Source organism: Eumetopias jubatus, unplaced genomic scaffold, assembly GCF_037043125.1.
Source record: "Eumetopias jubatus isolate StellerSeaLion01/CBP00866 unplaced genomic scaffold, mEumJub1_p1.0 scaffold_14, whole genome shotgun sequence".
NCBI lineage: Eukaryota > Metazoa > Chordata > Mammalia > Carnivora > Otariidae > Eumetopias > Eumetopias jubatus.
In genome coordinates, this window is record NW_028274820.1 from 26713960 (window position 1) to 26730792 (window position 16833).

The 16833-nt window shown below is 35.0% G+C and overlaps 1 protein-coding gene across 1 annotated transcript in view; it reads right to left on the reverse strand.

Moving 5' to 3' along the window:
* The window catches only part of SEMA3C (semaphorin 3C), a 175151-nt gene that overhangs the window by 50740 nt on the left and 107578 nt on the right, over positions 1-16833 (reverse strand). The window contains exons 8-11 of the mRNA XM_028119027.2: positions 16454-16568; positions 13993-14062; positions 11874-12018; positions 3277-3499 (exon numbers count right to left, since the gene is read on the reverse strand). Coding sequence (XP_027974828.2) covers positions 3277-3499; positions 11874-12018; positions 13993-14062; positions 16454-16568 — 553 coding nt within the window. The remainder of the gene's footprint in view (positions 1-3276; positions 3500-11873; positions 12019-13992; positions 14063-16453; positions 16569-16833) is intronic.

Below are 16833 nucleotides of genomic sequence, written 5' to 3' on the forward strand. Positions count from 1 at the left end.
TATGACCATGAGGCTAAGATTCAATGGTTCAGTGAGTTATCATCTCTTCAGAAAGGCACTGTTGGCAGAGGTATTGTCATAGCATGTAGTTTCCCATTACAGTAGAGTCTTTCAGAGACTCATGTGGCTTTGTAAGCAATCATTAGGGAGGCTTCCCAGTACAGTTAAAAACATATGCCTAAATACTGTTTTTCAAATATTTAAATACCAACATAAAAAGTCTATGTAAAGGTGCCAGATACTTATATGGTAAGAAAAGCCAAAGAATTTGTGCAAAAGTGTTTCTTATTGCCTTCTACATGGTTTATAAAGATTTGAAAATTCCATCCACCAAATCTACATATTTTATGCAAACCTTCACAAGACAACAACCCGACTGTGACATCAGAGTTCACATTTAACACAAGTTCCAAAAGGAAGAAAAAAAAAGAAAGAAAGAAAACAGTCATTTTTTTATGAGTAATATGAGATATTAGGGGGAAGTATGACTCTAAAATTACCACTTCACTTCAGGAATTTTTTTAAAAATGCAAACTCCATGCCAGATAATCTGAGCTAAAGCTAACAGCAACTCTTCGAAGTCATCCATATGGAGGTTACATCTTTGGAGAACACAGTTTATTCGCAAAATGAAGATGAGCTTTTGCAAATAGTTATGAATTCCCTTCATTATATGAGTAGCAATGGATATGGTCATGATATTCAATTCATCTTGACAAATATTTATTGAGCTTACCAGGCACAGTGATATGCCTAGAGAGAAATTACATATCATGGAGAAATGGAATGTTGAAAGGAACGTGCAGTAAGAATACAAATATGGGAGACTGGATTAAGCACTGATTCCAGAGTCTTCGGAGTGGATAAACTGAGTTTGAAGCATGATGTCTGAAATGTTAAGGAGTTACACAATTTGTGTTATCTAAAAGTAAGATGTAAATCAACAACACAGATGTTGCCTGGGATGTGGAGAGAAAGGAACACTCAGGGCACTGTTGGGTGAGAAAGCACACTGATGTAGCCACTGTGGAAAACAGTGTGGAGTTTCCTCAAAAAGTTAAAAATAGAACCACCTTACGATCCAGCAATTGCACTACAGGATATTTACTAAAGAATACAAAACACTAGTTCAAAGGGATATATATCCCCCCTCCATGTTAATAGCAGCACTATTTAAAACAGCCAAGATATGGAAGCAGCCCAAGTGTCCAACGAATGATGAATGGATGAAGAAGAGATGGTATATATACAATGGAATATTACTCAGCTATAGAAAAGGATGCAATCTTGCCATTTGCAATGATGTGGATGGAGCTAGAGTATCATGCTAAGTGAAGTAACTCAGACAAATACTTGTGATGAGCACAGGGTGATGTATGCAAGCGTTGAGTCACTATATTATACACCTGAAACTAATATAACACTGTCTGTTAACTAACTGGAATTAAAATAAAAATGTAAAAAATTTTTTTAAATAATAAAATAAAATACAAAAAAACAAGTAAGATGTAAATGCAAATACTGAGTTCAGGAAATGACAAGGACTAGGGATTTGGGATTTATTTGTATATAATAGATAATTAAAACCAAATCAATAAATGAGATGGCCAAAGAATATGTAAAAAGAAGAGGACTGTGGACAGAATCTCGGGGGATACCTATGCTCACAAGCAGGAGGAAGTGAAGCTCATGAGGGAAACTGAGAAGGAATTTAAATTACTTGTGGCTGAAGCGACCGGCAAAGAGACATTCTACAATAGCAAATGATGCAAAGAAGAGATGGAAGTACCTCATGGTTAAAGGTCATTGGATGTTCTTATCATGAGGACTTTGAAGACCTTGGCAAAATCAGCAGGCTAGCAGAGGGTGAGCAATGGGCTGAGGTGTAGTTTAGTTTTGTATCCTGGCGTAAGGTTTCTAAGCCAAGGATACAGTAGAGAATGAAATGAACAAATAAAGCAAATAAAAAGATAGCTGATAAAAAAAGGTCCTGGAAATGGCGGGAAAGAATAAAACTGAGAACAGACTAGAGAATGGTTAGTCTGGGAAGGAAGGATGATTTCTCAGGTGTGGGGCCAACAAAGAGAGCACCAGTGAAACCACCGATATGTCCAAGTGTGAAAGAGGATGCCAAGTCGTACATGTCAGCGGATTCTCAACCTCAGACCAATACAAGCTGAAATTCTATGAGAGTGAAAGATTCAGATCTGGGGTTTTAAGAAAGAACAAAATAAGAATTTCATAAGAAAGGTACACTTTGAAATTACTATTTAGCCAAGAAAATATATCCACATCTTAAATTGAGGTTTGAGTGCAAATTCATTTCTTAGCTCAGAATACTTATGGCACCATTGCATATCTTATAATGAGGTTTACAGACACATCTTCTATCTCTTTCTTAAGCTAGTAGAGGAATTACCTAATTTCATGGAGTAGTTCTGATATTGCAAGTAAAGAGATTTCATCACTTCCTGCAAGGTGGTCAGGAATGTTTGAAAGATGTTAATTACTGCCTGACTGGCAAACTAGAGTTTTTTCTCTTGAGTAGTGGTTCTCAAACTTTAGTGTATATCGAGTTGCCTGGAGGGCTTGTTAAAACACAGATGGCTGGGTCTTATCCCTAGAATTCCTGGATTGGAGCCCTAAACTTTGCATTTCTAACAACTTCTTGGGTGATACTGATTTTCTAAGTCTGGGGAACACACTTTAAGAACCACTGCTATAAAGCCAGCCATTCCACATTCATGTAGATCTATAAACAAGAGTATTTTTCACTCAACTTGTGTATTAAAGTAAATTGGCAAACTACAATTGTAAATGTATTAAAATACTACCATTAACATTTTCAAAAAAGCTATCTGTATTTGTTATTAAATTCACTTTTAAATGTTATCTAGAACTATCTGTCATTATCATTATCACTGGAAAATGGCTCCACATATTTGCTTCAGTTGAGAGAAACACTACCCATGCTTAAAATTTCTTCCCATCCTTTCATTCGGCTCATAATTATTATATTTCACTATAATATGTGCCAGGGACTGTTCTAGATGCTTTACATATATTAACCCATTTGTTCCTCACAATAACCCTTGGAAGTAATTTATTTCATTAACTCCATTTTACAGATGTGGTAACAGGCATGGAGACATTAAATACCTCAGTGAGGGTCCAACAGACATCAACATTGGAGTCTCTCTGGTTTCAATATTATGGTCCTTACCTATTATGCTTTTCTGCTACACATTAGAGTATAGTTTGAGCTCAAATACTTACCTGTGCCGAGAAACAGGACATGGTATCTACCATCAGCAGCATTTACTCGATCCACAGCTATCTTTGTGTACTTGTAGTCAGTGCCTATACGAACAATCAAAGGCCTTCTGTGGATTGGGTAGACAGAATTGTACATGAGAGGATGGTTCCGGATAAAAGTGACAACATCATCTGGGAATTCCTTAGTTGTCCGCATATTGGGTGTAAATGCTCCTCCTGGGCACTAATAAAATATTTTAAAAAGAACCAAGTTAGTAAATACTTACTTCATTTGAGTGATAACCAAATGCCTCTACTTTTCAAAATACTTAGAAGCTTAAGTTGTTGTAAGTACAGATTCTCCTCGACTTATGATGGGTAATAATCTTGATAAACTCATCATAAATTGGAAATATTGAGAGTTAAAAATGCAAGTTAACCTACCGAACATCATAGCTTAGCCGAGCCCACCTTAAACATGCTCAGAACACTTGTATTAGCCTGCAGTTAGACAAAAATCATGTAACATAAAGCCTATTTTATAATAAAGTGTTGAAGAACTCATGTAATTTATTGAATACTGTATTAACAGTGAAAACCAGGATGGTTGTAAGTGTATGGTTTGTTGACCTTTGTGATCACATCGCTGCCCAACCCAGCATCATGAGAGAGGATCACATCACAAATCATTAGCCTGGGAAAAGATCAAGATTAAGTATTCAAAGTACAGTTTCTGCTGAATGTATATTGTTTTTGCACCGTCATAAAGTCAAAAAACCATAAGATGAACCATCATAAGTGGGGACCATCTGTACTTGCTATCCGTTGATGAGAAAACAGCATGACTACATATACAACTATCTATAGAAAATGAATTAAAAAGATACACAATTTGACCATTTGAGCAAGGCTAAATCCACTGGTCCTAATCCATTTGTTTTCAGAGAGCAGTTGATGCCACTTTGTATATAACTTTTTACCCTTCCCACCCATCACTTTTCTATTCTTATTCTGTGCCAGTGACAGTGTTGTTAGGGAAAAAAAGAAAAAAAATATTGTGGATATAATCTAATGCTGTTACTGGCCAAAACAGATTATCATTATCAAATTCAATCAGAACTCTAATGTGCAAGAGTTGTATTCCACCTGTTTCCCACCTCCCAAAAGAGGGATCGCTGAAGTTGGAGCTTGGATTGGGTGTGGTACATTAGACTTGATAATTCCCCTGTAGAAAAGACTCCTGTGACTTCCATTACTCTCAGAATAAAATTCCAACAGCTTACCATGGCCTACAAACCCCTGTATATCTGGTCTGCATCTACCATTCCCACAGTAGTTCTCGCTGTTCTTGGGGCTCAAGCACGCTCCCCTTCCAGGACCTTGGCACCTGCTATTCCCCATTTGAAATGTGCTTCTCCAGACAATTCCAGGGTTTTCCCTGTTACCTCCTTCAGTTCTCAGTTCAAAAGTTACTTCTTTAAAGGTGGTGACACATAAAAACATAGTTCCTCATCTCTGTCTCCACTCTCCATCTCCTTAACCTGCTTTATTTTTCTTCACAGCTCTATTTACCTAACTGTATATTATGTATTTATTAGTTGCTTGTCTGTTTGTCTGTTTCTCTCTCCAGAATGTAAGCTACGCGTTGACCTTAACTGGGTATATTTTGTTTATTGTTTCACTCTTACACCTATACCAAAGCTGACAAATAGTAGATATTCAACAAAGAGTAATTTAATGAGTGAATTACTCTATTATATCTGGCATTCAATTTTGGGGCAGGGGCTGTATGAAACAAGAGCCTCAATCTCGGCCAGGAGAGGAAAGATTCAGAGCATCAAGTTCAAAGAGGCAGCTAGAAAGCAATAATAAGATCTGAAAAAGGACTGCTGGACAGCTTCAGCAGTTCTGAAAAGAAGGCATGACAAGGGCTTCTGGGGAGAAGATTCCATTTATAGGGCATCTGAGGCCAAGCTCAGGGGTAGGCTGGGAGGTGCTAAAGCTTGGAACTCAAACTTATCCATTAATAGGATCCAAGTGCTAAGTTATACAAACAAAACTGTTAGGTATAATCTTTAACACATATACACATTATTTGTGTAATCCTATTAAATACTTGACAATATTTCTACTTTCCAAAACAAAAATACTTTGTCATATTTTCTTGAAAGAAAAGCACTTCTGTTATAGTTTTCATTTATTCTCTTGAGAGAGGTAGAAGGTAGAGGAAGGCAACAAAGCAAAAGTTCTGATCAATAGCAATGGGTACAGCATCTAGGCAAACTGTAGGATGTAATGGGGACAGTAATGAACTGGAAAGTTGTACCTTATTCAAAAGTGGCAATGAACCCTCATTTCTAACTGATTGCTCCCGTGCAGGAATATAAGCCTGGTGTGGCCAGATTTCAACAGAAAAGAGAAATGTGGAATTTTATGTGAAATCTGCCAAAATTGTAATGCTAACTCAATGTAAGAAAAGAAAAACAACTTTAGGGACCCCAAAAACATGGCGACCTCTAGGTTAAGCCCTTGCAACAGCTATCCCACAATGTTAGTGCCTCTGGACCAGTATCGTTGGGCCGACCCACATTTGCAAATAACTTTCAGCAAATTACTGATGTTGCCTCACTCACTTAGACGGTATTATACTGAATGCAATTTTTAGACTCACTTTGACCAGTTAACATTACTAGAACTTTTTACAGGACCAGTAAATATAATTCTTTTTTTATAGAAAGGCACAGGGAGCAATTAAATGACTTCACTAAGGAGAGATAATGAGACAAGTAATAAAAGTAAGCCTCTGATTCATTATCCCATCAAGTGTCTTTCATCTACGGTTCATATGTTTTTCTTTTAGGAAAAAGCATTATATTTAAATATACATGTTTATAAATTGCCCACAAAAAAGACCAAATGGGGACAAAGAATTTCATCTGAGGGTATTCTAAAATGATGGAAGTGTTCCATACTTCTGCAGAGTGTAAAATTATGGGTGTTCTCTATCCTCATTCCTCACACAAAGTGGAAAAAGGGAAATGCATTGCTCACTGAATGAAAAAATGGAAAGAACAAATGCACGGGCAATCCAGGTCCTCATAAAACACCACTAATTATGGTTTGCTAAGCTGAGATGTCTCCTTAAATATTTGCAAACATTCTCATTTGTAAGTTCCAGAAAGAACCAAAGTTAGCATATATTACTAGGCAATTTATATAATTTCCAGTTAGCAATTATTTTCATGTGTGATAAGGTTATTAAATTGTAAGTGTCTAGTTTCTGGGTTTTACCTAATTTAAATTCAGTTAAAAATTATGTCCCATGTACCCAAAAGTGTACTTATTAAATAGGTAACCAAACAAATCAACTCAAATCAGTTATTTTATATTCATTCAAATGTCCCCCATTTGGGACTTTGGTTTTATGAACTTCTTGCTTCGAAACCAGTGTTTCATGGTAGGAGTATTTTCAAAATTACAAAAGAAGTCTTTTTGCCAATAATTAATTTTTTCCATTGATTCGTGGCATAAACTTTGCAGATAAGACACAGGATGAGTGACAATGATTGTGACAAGAAGAAAAATGGATTACCCTTTGTAGATTCTCTATCTGGACTTGTGAGTTTGCTCAGTGTAACGCTACCAAGTATAAATAAGATGCGATTAACTTATCCCTCACCTTGTGATATGTGAAAGCATGTGCACTGAAATCTCAAGATAATATAACATCCACATGCTGCCATAAAATAAAGCCTCTGTCTATGAATGAGGCTGGTGTCTCATTCTTCGGAAGGCTGATTGAGCTCTACAAATAGTCATTAAGTAGTTTGGGTTAAACTTCTCCTTTGAGCTGTTTTTTTTTTTTTTTTCCCCCAGTTCTAGCTTTCTGTTTATCGAGCAGTGATAAGGACTCCTTTTTTGAGTAAAGACATTTTAAGTGTTTTGATTACTAAAGTGTTGGGTGAAATGCTAGGAACAATAACAGTGCCATGGTAAGGAAATATCAGCAATTGTTGCCCTCAACCTAATATCTTTCCTATTTTTAGGTATTCTTGACATCTGCCATCCTCTGATGCTCCTAAATCTCACATCCATGATCCTAGTTTTCAATATTAACATATTCATATTTTAATTCATGTAGCTATTCTTTGGACACTTTTTATTCAAAAGCATTTTGATGTGCCCAGTGGGGGACAAAGGAAAAGCCACCATTATCTTCTAGACATAAGTATTCTAGTATGGAAGATGGGCATCTTCAAAGCAAAATAACAAGGCATATAATAATAATTTAAGACAAATATAAAATAAATAATAAATCTTGTTCATGATCAATTGCCATATGTGTGTAAGAGCCAATATTTTTTAAAAGAATTCAGAATAGTAGAGAACTTAAGGTTCTCAGGGTTGGTGAAAAGGTTTAGAGATAGAAAAAAATTGGAATATTTAGGAAACTATAATTCCTGGGGCATTGCTGGATCACAGAGCACAAAGTGGAAGAAAGAGGTAGGAGCTGAGGTTAAAGAATACAGAAAATAAAAGCAAAACTAGTCAGAGAAGGAGTGACTGGCATGGTCAAGGGGAGCTTGACCTAAACACTTGAAAGATGAGTGGTATATGGATAAATACATGGACATAAATAAATGGCATTCCAGAATCTGGGGTAGTTTCTGGCACTGGACTTTAAAACTTGTATTCTGAGAGAAACTGATCTCATGCTTAAACCCTTGGTAATCTAGGCCCTTTATTTAAAGCCCAAAGATTTACATAGCTGAAGACTTGTACTTATGCACCAGTTGGTCCTCATGTCACCTCCATTCATCCCCCATTGCTGACAGGAGTGTTCTGTTCCAGTCCTACTAGCTCAGGCAGAGCTTCTAGAACTCTTTTAATTTCTATCTTTGCCTTGTAATGTAAGCTATAACCTTTGTCTGGACTACCATTCTTTCCCCACCCAAGTTATCCAAATCTGACTGCCTTCGGGGCCAGCTCAATCTCCTATTTTTTATATGCCTTCTCTACATAAGGCTGTCCCACAACAGTCTCTCTCTCACCTAGACTTCAATAGTATTTATTGTCTATTTTATTCATGTGTCTTGAATAATGATATGAAAAAACATATAATGAATTTTTCATGTCTACACACCTTATGTACTTAAATTTATTGTAAAGTTCCCTAACAATGTTTTAAACATCTATGAAGACTAGAAGTAAGAACCACCCAAAGATGAATGGAATCAACAAAAGTACCAGCAATAAACTTCTCTTTTTCTGGCCACCACTAACTATGTGGATCATGAATTTTTTTGTGTTCTTTTGCTGCACCAGGTACCAGGCACGATGATGAAAGCAGATGGTTCTGGTCCACTTATAAATAGGTATTAAAACAGAACACTTTTATTAGGTTCTGCTTTAAACAGAAGAGTATAAGCAAAAACAATTTTCTATGGAAGCTTTATACATGTTGCAACAGAATAATGTAATGTGTTAGCTCAACCACAGAGAGAATCTGCAGTCTTTGGCTGCCCTTTGCAACATACCAAAGGTGTCTTGTTTCTTCCACAAACTTGAATTACTTATGGAAAAACATTATGACACAATTGGCAGGCTTTTTCCCACTGACTGGGGCAGTTTGCTAACATAGCCATCAACCTGGCTTTAAAAGAATCACCTACAGGGAACATTAGAATGAGGGTATACAATTCCTGCCCCTGTCATTTCTTTAAGAATACAGTCATGTATTTATGAGGTTGACCCAGCAACTGGACTACTGGGTAGGGAAATAAAGTAGAGCAATCATAGTTGATGCTTCATGGGAGGACTTCAGAAGCAACATTTTTAGCCCCAGAGAAGAGGGACCACTCTGGGTCACTTGGCTGTAGGTCTTCCTGCTACATCAGTGGGTTATTAAACCCTGGAAGCTTAGGAAAAAGGCAGACACTGGCCACTCTGAGTCAGACAGCTGAAACTTCCTGGTGTGTTGCTCAGGGAAGGGTGGAGGGACCAGATCTTCTGGGAGGTACTCTTTCCAGAAGGAATTCCAGAGGTCTTCCCCCACCCTGCCTGTTTCACTCCCTAAGGATCACTCATCTGACTATTTTTTTTATTTAAGGGAGCTGCTCTGGTCTCAGCACCAGATGTAAGAAACCACATTATAGAAATATGTCTCAAGGACTGACTACTCCCTTTTTTTCACAGCGTCAGCTCCAGATGTGTGTTACTAAGCCCTGGCTTATACCACACTGTTTTACAACAGAAAAAATACATGATTATTCTTAGGAGCTGGGGAAATAGTGAAAAGTAGGACTGTTAGCAGAATTTTCTAATTTAGCATTGGTTTATTTTGTTGTACTAAAAGGGGTTTATCTATTCCCACATTTTATTTAGAATAATTGCTATTTGACATAAGTGGTTTTCTCAATATGATTCCTACGAGTCTTTTTGAACTGTCATTTGGGTGAAGAGTCTTGACAAGGGGTGGGAACGGGTGGCTTTTCTTCAGGAAGAAAAATCCCTGAATTTTAATACTTGTCAGTTTCCAGACTGTAACTACTCTCACCACGCTGATCTCAAGTTAGTACTGTGAATCCTTACTTGAGATAAAGTGCATACAATCTACTCCTAAAAACTGGGTATAAACTAGCTCCCACATACACTCACTGAGGCTCTGAGGCCTCAAACCTGATTCAGTGAGCATGGCTCTCTCTTATCTGTTTTGTTTGTTTACCTGGGAAATTTCTCTTAAGGTAATACTTGGGGGAAAATGGAATTTTGTTGAGTTTGCAAACCAACTGTTCCTGTATGAATCCCATATGTATGTTGTTAAAAAGAATAATTAATGAAAGCATATACAATCACAATCACCTGTTAATTTTCTGTATTAAGATAAAGCAATGACTTGGTCAACTTCAAATAGCAAGTAATTCTCAAAAAGAAGATTTATCTTTGAACAGGTTATCAGTGAGTCACCTGGGAACGCATGAAATACACTGAATGAAATAATGAAAGCTGTGAGTTATAATGGAATCTGAAAGTTGTTCACCTTCCCCTTCACTTTGCCTCCTCTTATGTAATAATCTCTGCTTCTTATCCAACACACCTCAAGCTGAGGTACCCTAAGATCAATATATCTATTGATATCTTCCTTGTGTTACACAAAATAATTATTTTTTCACTTTCTGTTGAGCTATGAGCATCAAAGACAGATCATGTAAAAGGAGACTGTGAATTGTATGATAGGACTTTGTCCCCAGCCATGATTAAGTGTGGCTTTTTAAAATTTATTTGTTTCATAGCTAAAGAGTAATGATGATAATCTTTCCAGTTAATTAAAGGTTAATTGTTCCTATAAAAGATGTATCAATGATTAATCTTTGAGCTTCTTAGCCAGGGAACCAAATTTGAGCTCTTTTAATTTTGAATAAATAGGTTTAAAGGCTTAGCAAACTATTCTTCCTATTTTCAAAGAAATTTAACAGCAGTATAATTTAGAATGATGAGAAAATAAAGGACTGAATAATACACTGCAAATAAACTCTAATAATAAGACAAAGAATAAAGTGAATCAACAATCAGTAAAAATTACGTGGGATGAATATCTGAAAGCACACTGGTGGAGAGAATTTCATATTCAAGTAAAAAGGAAAAAGAAACATTTCAAGAAAATAATATTTTAACAGCTATCTTTTGATTATTTTCCATGAAACCATTCTTCTTTACTCACATATAAAATAAATATAACCATATTTTATGAAATGCAAAAATAATAAGAAAATTATATTCTTCTTGATAGTCAATTGAAAATTATATTCCTCTTGATTGTCTCTTTTCAGTGTACTCTACGACATTTTACAGAGACAAAAACTAATCAATATTCTAGAATTCAATAAAGCCTTATAAAGGGCCAAATGAAAAACAAATAGTAGGACAATGATCACTGTTGTCTTAGAAAAAGTTCAATTCCAGTCTGTCAGTGCACTGTCTATAGCTTCAGCTAGAAACGTTAGTTTTCAGTGTACTTCTTAATACTGCTAATATACCTGTATACCTCAAAACTTTATAGCTTATAAATATCTTATTGAGTTATAACATCACTTTCATTGTGTTTGTTTACACATACTGTTTTCTTTCTTTGAGAAATATATAGCATATAATTTTTCATATATCCCTAAATATATCCCTTAAAATTCAAAAATCTACATGTTGTACCTCTAAATTAATTCTTGTATGGCTATTCCTTTATTAAAATAGGTGAGATTCATTAATATCAGAAAGGGTTGTTAAAAAGCAACTTGCATTCAAATTCTTTTAGGCTGCCACCAAAATGTTAACACTTCCCAAGCTATGGCTTTTATGTCAATAAAATTAGGAAATATCTCTGCCCTGTATCACATACCCAGTTGTCTTGAAGTCTAAAAGAGATTATATTAATAACAGTACTTAGAAAAAATTGTAGAGGGTGCTATAATATATTTGTAAAATCCCAAATGACCTGAAAAAATATAATGAGTGTATCAGTAGGTCTATGGTTGTATTTAATAAACATTAACATGATATTCATATCTTGTTAAATTATATTTTTTAAAAAGCAAAATAAGAAAGAAACTTTCCTATGTACTTACAGTTCCAGGGCGAGGATACGGAATTCTACCCTGATAGGAAATCAGCTGATGATTGGGCCCTTCTTTGTGCGCAAAGGGCCCATTAAACACAGTCTGTATATCAGATAAATGATACACACACACTGCTGATCCTTTAAAAACTGAGCTAAAAAAAGAAAAAAACAAAAAACAGAAAGAGATCCATTTTCTTACTTTTTTTGACTTTTAAATACAATTTAAAAAAATAGATGGTAAAGTTTGTGATAAAAAATTGATATAATTCATCATGGAAAAGTTGAATGCTACAGTACACATTAACGCTAAAAAATTTCTATTATTTTAAAATAAGCCATAGATACATAAAGCATTAAAATATTTAATTCATCCATGGAGGTAGTAGACAATAATAAGTTATAAAAGAGTTATTAATGTTTCTAAAATATGGGACATGTCAAAGAAGTTTCTAACTACTTTATCTTAACAACAAAAAATAAATTGATGATTTATTCAAAAATATGAATTTGAATTCTAAGTCACTGTCAATACAATCTATCATAATTTAACTCTGAGAAATAAATCTCATTAAGGGAAAACAGTATCTCTTTGTCTGAAGATTAAAGTGAGAATGATCTTACATGTAACCTAAATAGTAGCTAGAAAAGTCTGTTGTCATAGTTCATGTATTTTCCCTGTTAGTAACAGAAAAAAACAATAGGGTCCAAAAGAGATCCATTATATTAACTTTTAATCAGTAAAATCTCATAGAATTTGTTTGGATCCTTACTGAAAACTATTTCTGTTGTCACTAAGGCAGATTGACTGAAACAAACATTTCTGATTTACATATATCTCTTAAATTAGATGTCTAATGGAAAACTTAGATGCCCATTGAAAAAAACAAGATACATTATTAATCATTAGCATCACTGGTCAGAAATGACAATTTTGAATTTTCCAAAAAGCTATTGGGAAAAACAAACACTGTAGAAATATTTTTTTGAAACAAACATTTTCTTCTTAAGAATTTGGTTCTTTTCACTTTGTCCAATTCCTTGTAAGTTAAACCAAGACTACTTTCTCTATTAGAACAGGAGTTAAACTGTTAATCCTGAAAGACATCTTTTTACACATTTTATAGGGCAAGTGTAAATATGATTTATAATTAAATCCCTTTGATTTTCTTTTACTTTGAATGGCCCATTACAGTTTACAATTATGCTGTGCTTGCCCCACTGGAAGAGCATGCTAAAATCTTCAAGTTTTTGCTTTATAATTGATTGTCTAATAAAAGGGACCCATGACATTCTGTATTAGCCATGCCACAGCTGGAGTATTGTGCTGCATTCTGAGTAACATTCCCAGTGTAAAATGAGTAAACAGAAGTATGTCTAGGAAAGGGTGAGAATATGGCAATTGTCTTGAAATAGATGACAATTGGGATTAGACATCCCGGAGAAGTTAGAAAACATTAAACCTACATTCAAATATATGAAATACTGTCATATGGAACATGAAAACTGGTGCAGTATTTTATTAGTTTCTGAATAGTCATCATTTTAGATCGCTCCAGAAGTAAAACTTATTTTAATAGAGGGGCGCCTGTGTGGCTCAGTCGGTTAAGCATCTGCCTTCGGCTCAGGTCATGATCCCAGGGTCCTGGGATCGAGCCCCACATCGGGCTCCCTGCTCCGCGGGGAGCCTGCTTCTCCCTGTGCCTCTGCCCCTCCCCCTGCTTGTGCTTTCTCTGGCTCTCTCTCTACCTCTCTCTCAAAAAAAATTAAAAAAAACTTAAAAAAAATTTATTTTAATAGATATACCAAAAGTTTTAGGTGAAACATGAGTCTTTGAGTTACTTCCTTAAAAAAAAATCTTATATACTTTATTCCTGCATTATAATTAATATTTTCCTTTCTTTGAAAAAAATAGCATATAGTCATTATAAACATTCTGTTCAAAACTATTTTGAAAGCGTTAGTTCAGCTTAAATGTATTTCAGTAATCAGGCAAAAGTAATAAAACAGGATGATTACATCCTGAATGCTATGTAAAATTAAAAGTTGAAAAGAATGTTTTGTAATAATTACTATTACTTGATAAAGTTTACTGTTTAACCCATTAGCTATAATTGTTTAATAATTACCTTGATGTTGTAAAAATGCCATATATTAGTGTTGTCCTTGGGTTATCAGTTTCCAGCAGAAACACATCCTCTATAAAAGGAAAACATCATTCTCTTAAAGTTCCCAAATATTAACTGTATTTTAAAATTTAACCCTAAGCAAATAATTTTAACTATGCAAAGTATTATTGAGCAAGATATTTTGGCAGCATCATTGTAATCTGGAAACAACTAAATGAACTCAATGATAGGCACATGGTAGAGTAAATTAAATAAAATATTATACAAACACAAAAGGGTTTATAAAGACTGCAAACTTATGGAAACCATGCTAATGAAGTAATATTAAGTGGAAAAGGCACAGTGGTATACAATATAGACTAGAACCACATAAACCATAAAATTATATACCAGGATATAATAGGATTACCAATGAGTGTCTTTGCTTAGCAGAGCTATAGAAATATGTCTTCTTTTCTCTGCACTTTCTTTTTTTTTTTAAGATTTATTTATTTATTTTAGAGAGAGAGTGCAGGTAGGGAGTGGGAGCAGAAGGAGAGGGAGAGAGAGAATCTCAAGCAGACTCTCCGTTGACTGTGGAGCCCAATGGGAGCTCCATCTCACCACCCATGAGATCACGACCACGACCCATGAGACCATGAGCTGAGCCAAAATCACAAGTTGGACATTTACCCTACTGAGCCACCAGGAGCCCCTTTTCTCTGCATTTCCTAAATATCCTTTAATGATAATATGCCTCTTTTTAAAATTTAAAAAGTATTACAAATCACAATTTCTTTTTGACCTAGGGTTAGAAGTTGGAATGTAGACGGAAACTCTTTCAAAGTGACTTTTTTTCCTTTATATAAAATAAGACTTTTTGGCTTATGGTCAAAATTGCTAGTGATATTTTTATTTAATCAATAATTCCCCCAATGACAAAAAGTTTCAAGGTTTTTAAGGCAAAGACAAAGGAATAGGTAGTGAGGTTCAGTAATACATAACAGAACCTGGAAGTAGATTTCTGGTAGGAAACCCCAGTTAAATATCAATTGTTACAGTTACAAGAAAAATCTGCATTTAGTGACATTTTCGCAAATAAGATTCTTTCTGGGAAATACAAAGAAAGATGCATTTATTTTAAATTCACAATGAATTTAGGACCTCTTAAGCAATAAATTAGTAATGAGCAGGCTTTCCATATGTGAGCAAAAGGCTGAGCTGTCTGGCTTTCCCTAAAAATCAAGAAAGACTGAACTATCCTAAATCTTTAAAACATAAACATACTTGCAAAGAATTTGGGGGAAATAATGTGTGACTAGGTTATAACACAAAAATCATACTTGGAACTTTCTTCTAGAAAATCTGATACAAAAACTTTTGTTTCTACAATCAACACACTGGCTGGCTTTTGAAGAGTTCAACTACCTATTTCAGTTTCTATGACTGCTAGAACCAGTAGATTTTTCTATATTGTAATGCATTTGTATTGCTTATGTCATCACCTGCCTCAAAATCTGAAAACAGCCAGCAGTTTACATTTTAATGGATTAAAGCAAAATAAAAGTCATTTCTTTTTTTTTATTATGTTATGTTACTCACCATACATTACATCATTAGTTTTTGATGTAGTGTTCCATGATTCATTGTTTGTGTGTAACACCCAGTGCTCCATGCAGTACATGCCCTCCTTAATACCCATCACCAGGCTAACCCATCCCTCCAACCCCTCCCCTCTAGAACCCTCAGTTTGTAAAAGTCATTTCTAAATGGCACTTAGTAAACATGACACTATGGTGTGTATCAAGTTACTCTGATTAAAAAGATAACTCTTCCATGGTAGAAAGGAATCAGATTGTTAGTCCTCATTTGACCTAGAAAGTATAACCCTCCTCATGTCACACATGCTGAGAATACTTAATCCCAGGGTCACCAAGGAGGACTAAGACTGGAGCACAAGTCTAATTTCTAACTGACACTTTCCCATCCAACCTCCATTCTGCTCATCAACTATTAACAGTAAAAATATATAGCTGTATTCTCATACAAACTGATTTCAAATCAGAATATTAGAATTTAAATATGTATGAAATGCACATTCTTTTAGATAAACACAAATATATCATTATTCATATGTAAATTATGCAAGTACCTCTGTTTCTGTCTCTCTCTCTCTCTCTCTCTCTCACACACACACACACACACACACACACACACATGCATACACACACACACACATACACATTCATATATCATGGTGAATTCAATGAACTAAATGTTTCAGTAGTGCACTCAGGGCCAAAACAGATTTAAGAAACACTTAAGGAAATTTATGAACAGTATCTGGGTCATTCATTCAAATTGGCAGATTATTTATGCTAAAAACATTCGTGGAAAATAGACCCTCTTCTGAGAGGTTATTAAAATAAACTTTACAAATTCTTTTTTTCAAAAACCATTTTTCAATATCACATTCATGTACCTAATTCATCGAAGTGTGTCTCTGGGCCGTCTTCATCAGTTACAGAGCACACCAGTCTCGCTTTCAAGAAGGTCGTCCACTTGTTGACAAGGCTACGCAGTCCCCCAGTGTCATTCTGAAACCATTTTGAAAACACACTTAAGACTGCTTAAATAAATATTAAAGGGCATTAAAAATTCAGCTTAGATTTGTATTACTTGAGGATTTGTTATAATCTGAAGGGTGGAAATGCTAACTACATCTGCATACCAGCAAAGATGAATATTTAACATCTATAGTGTTTTATAAAATGCCCATAGCTATACTATTAATCTTCTATAATATGGTATCAATTGAAAATGTTTCAATATACATATGCCCAAGCTTTCTAAATTTAACAG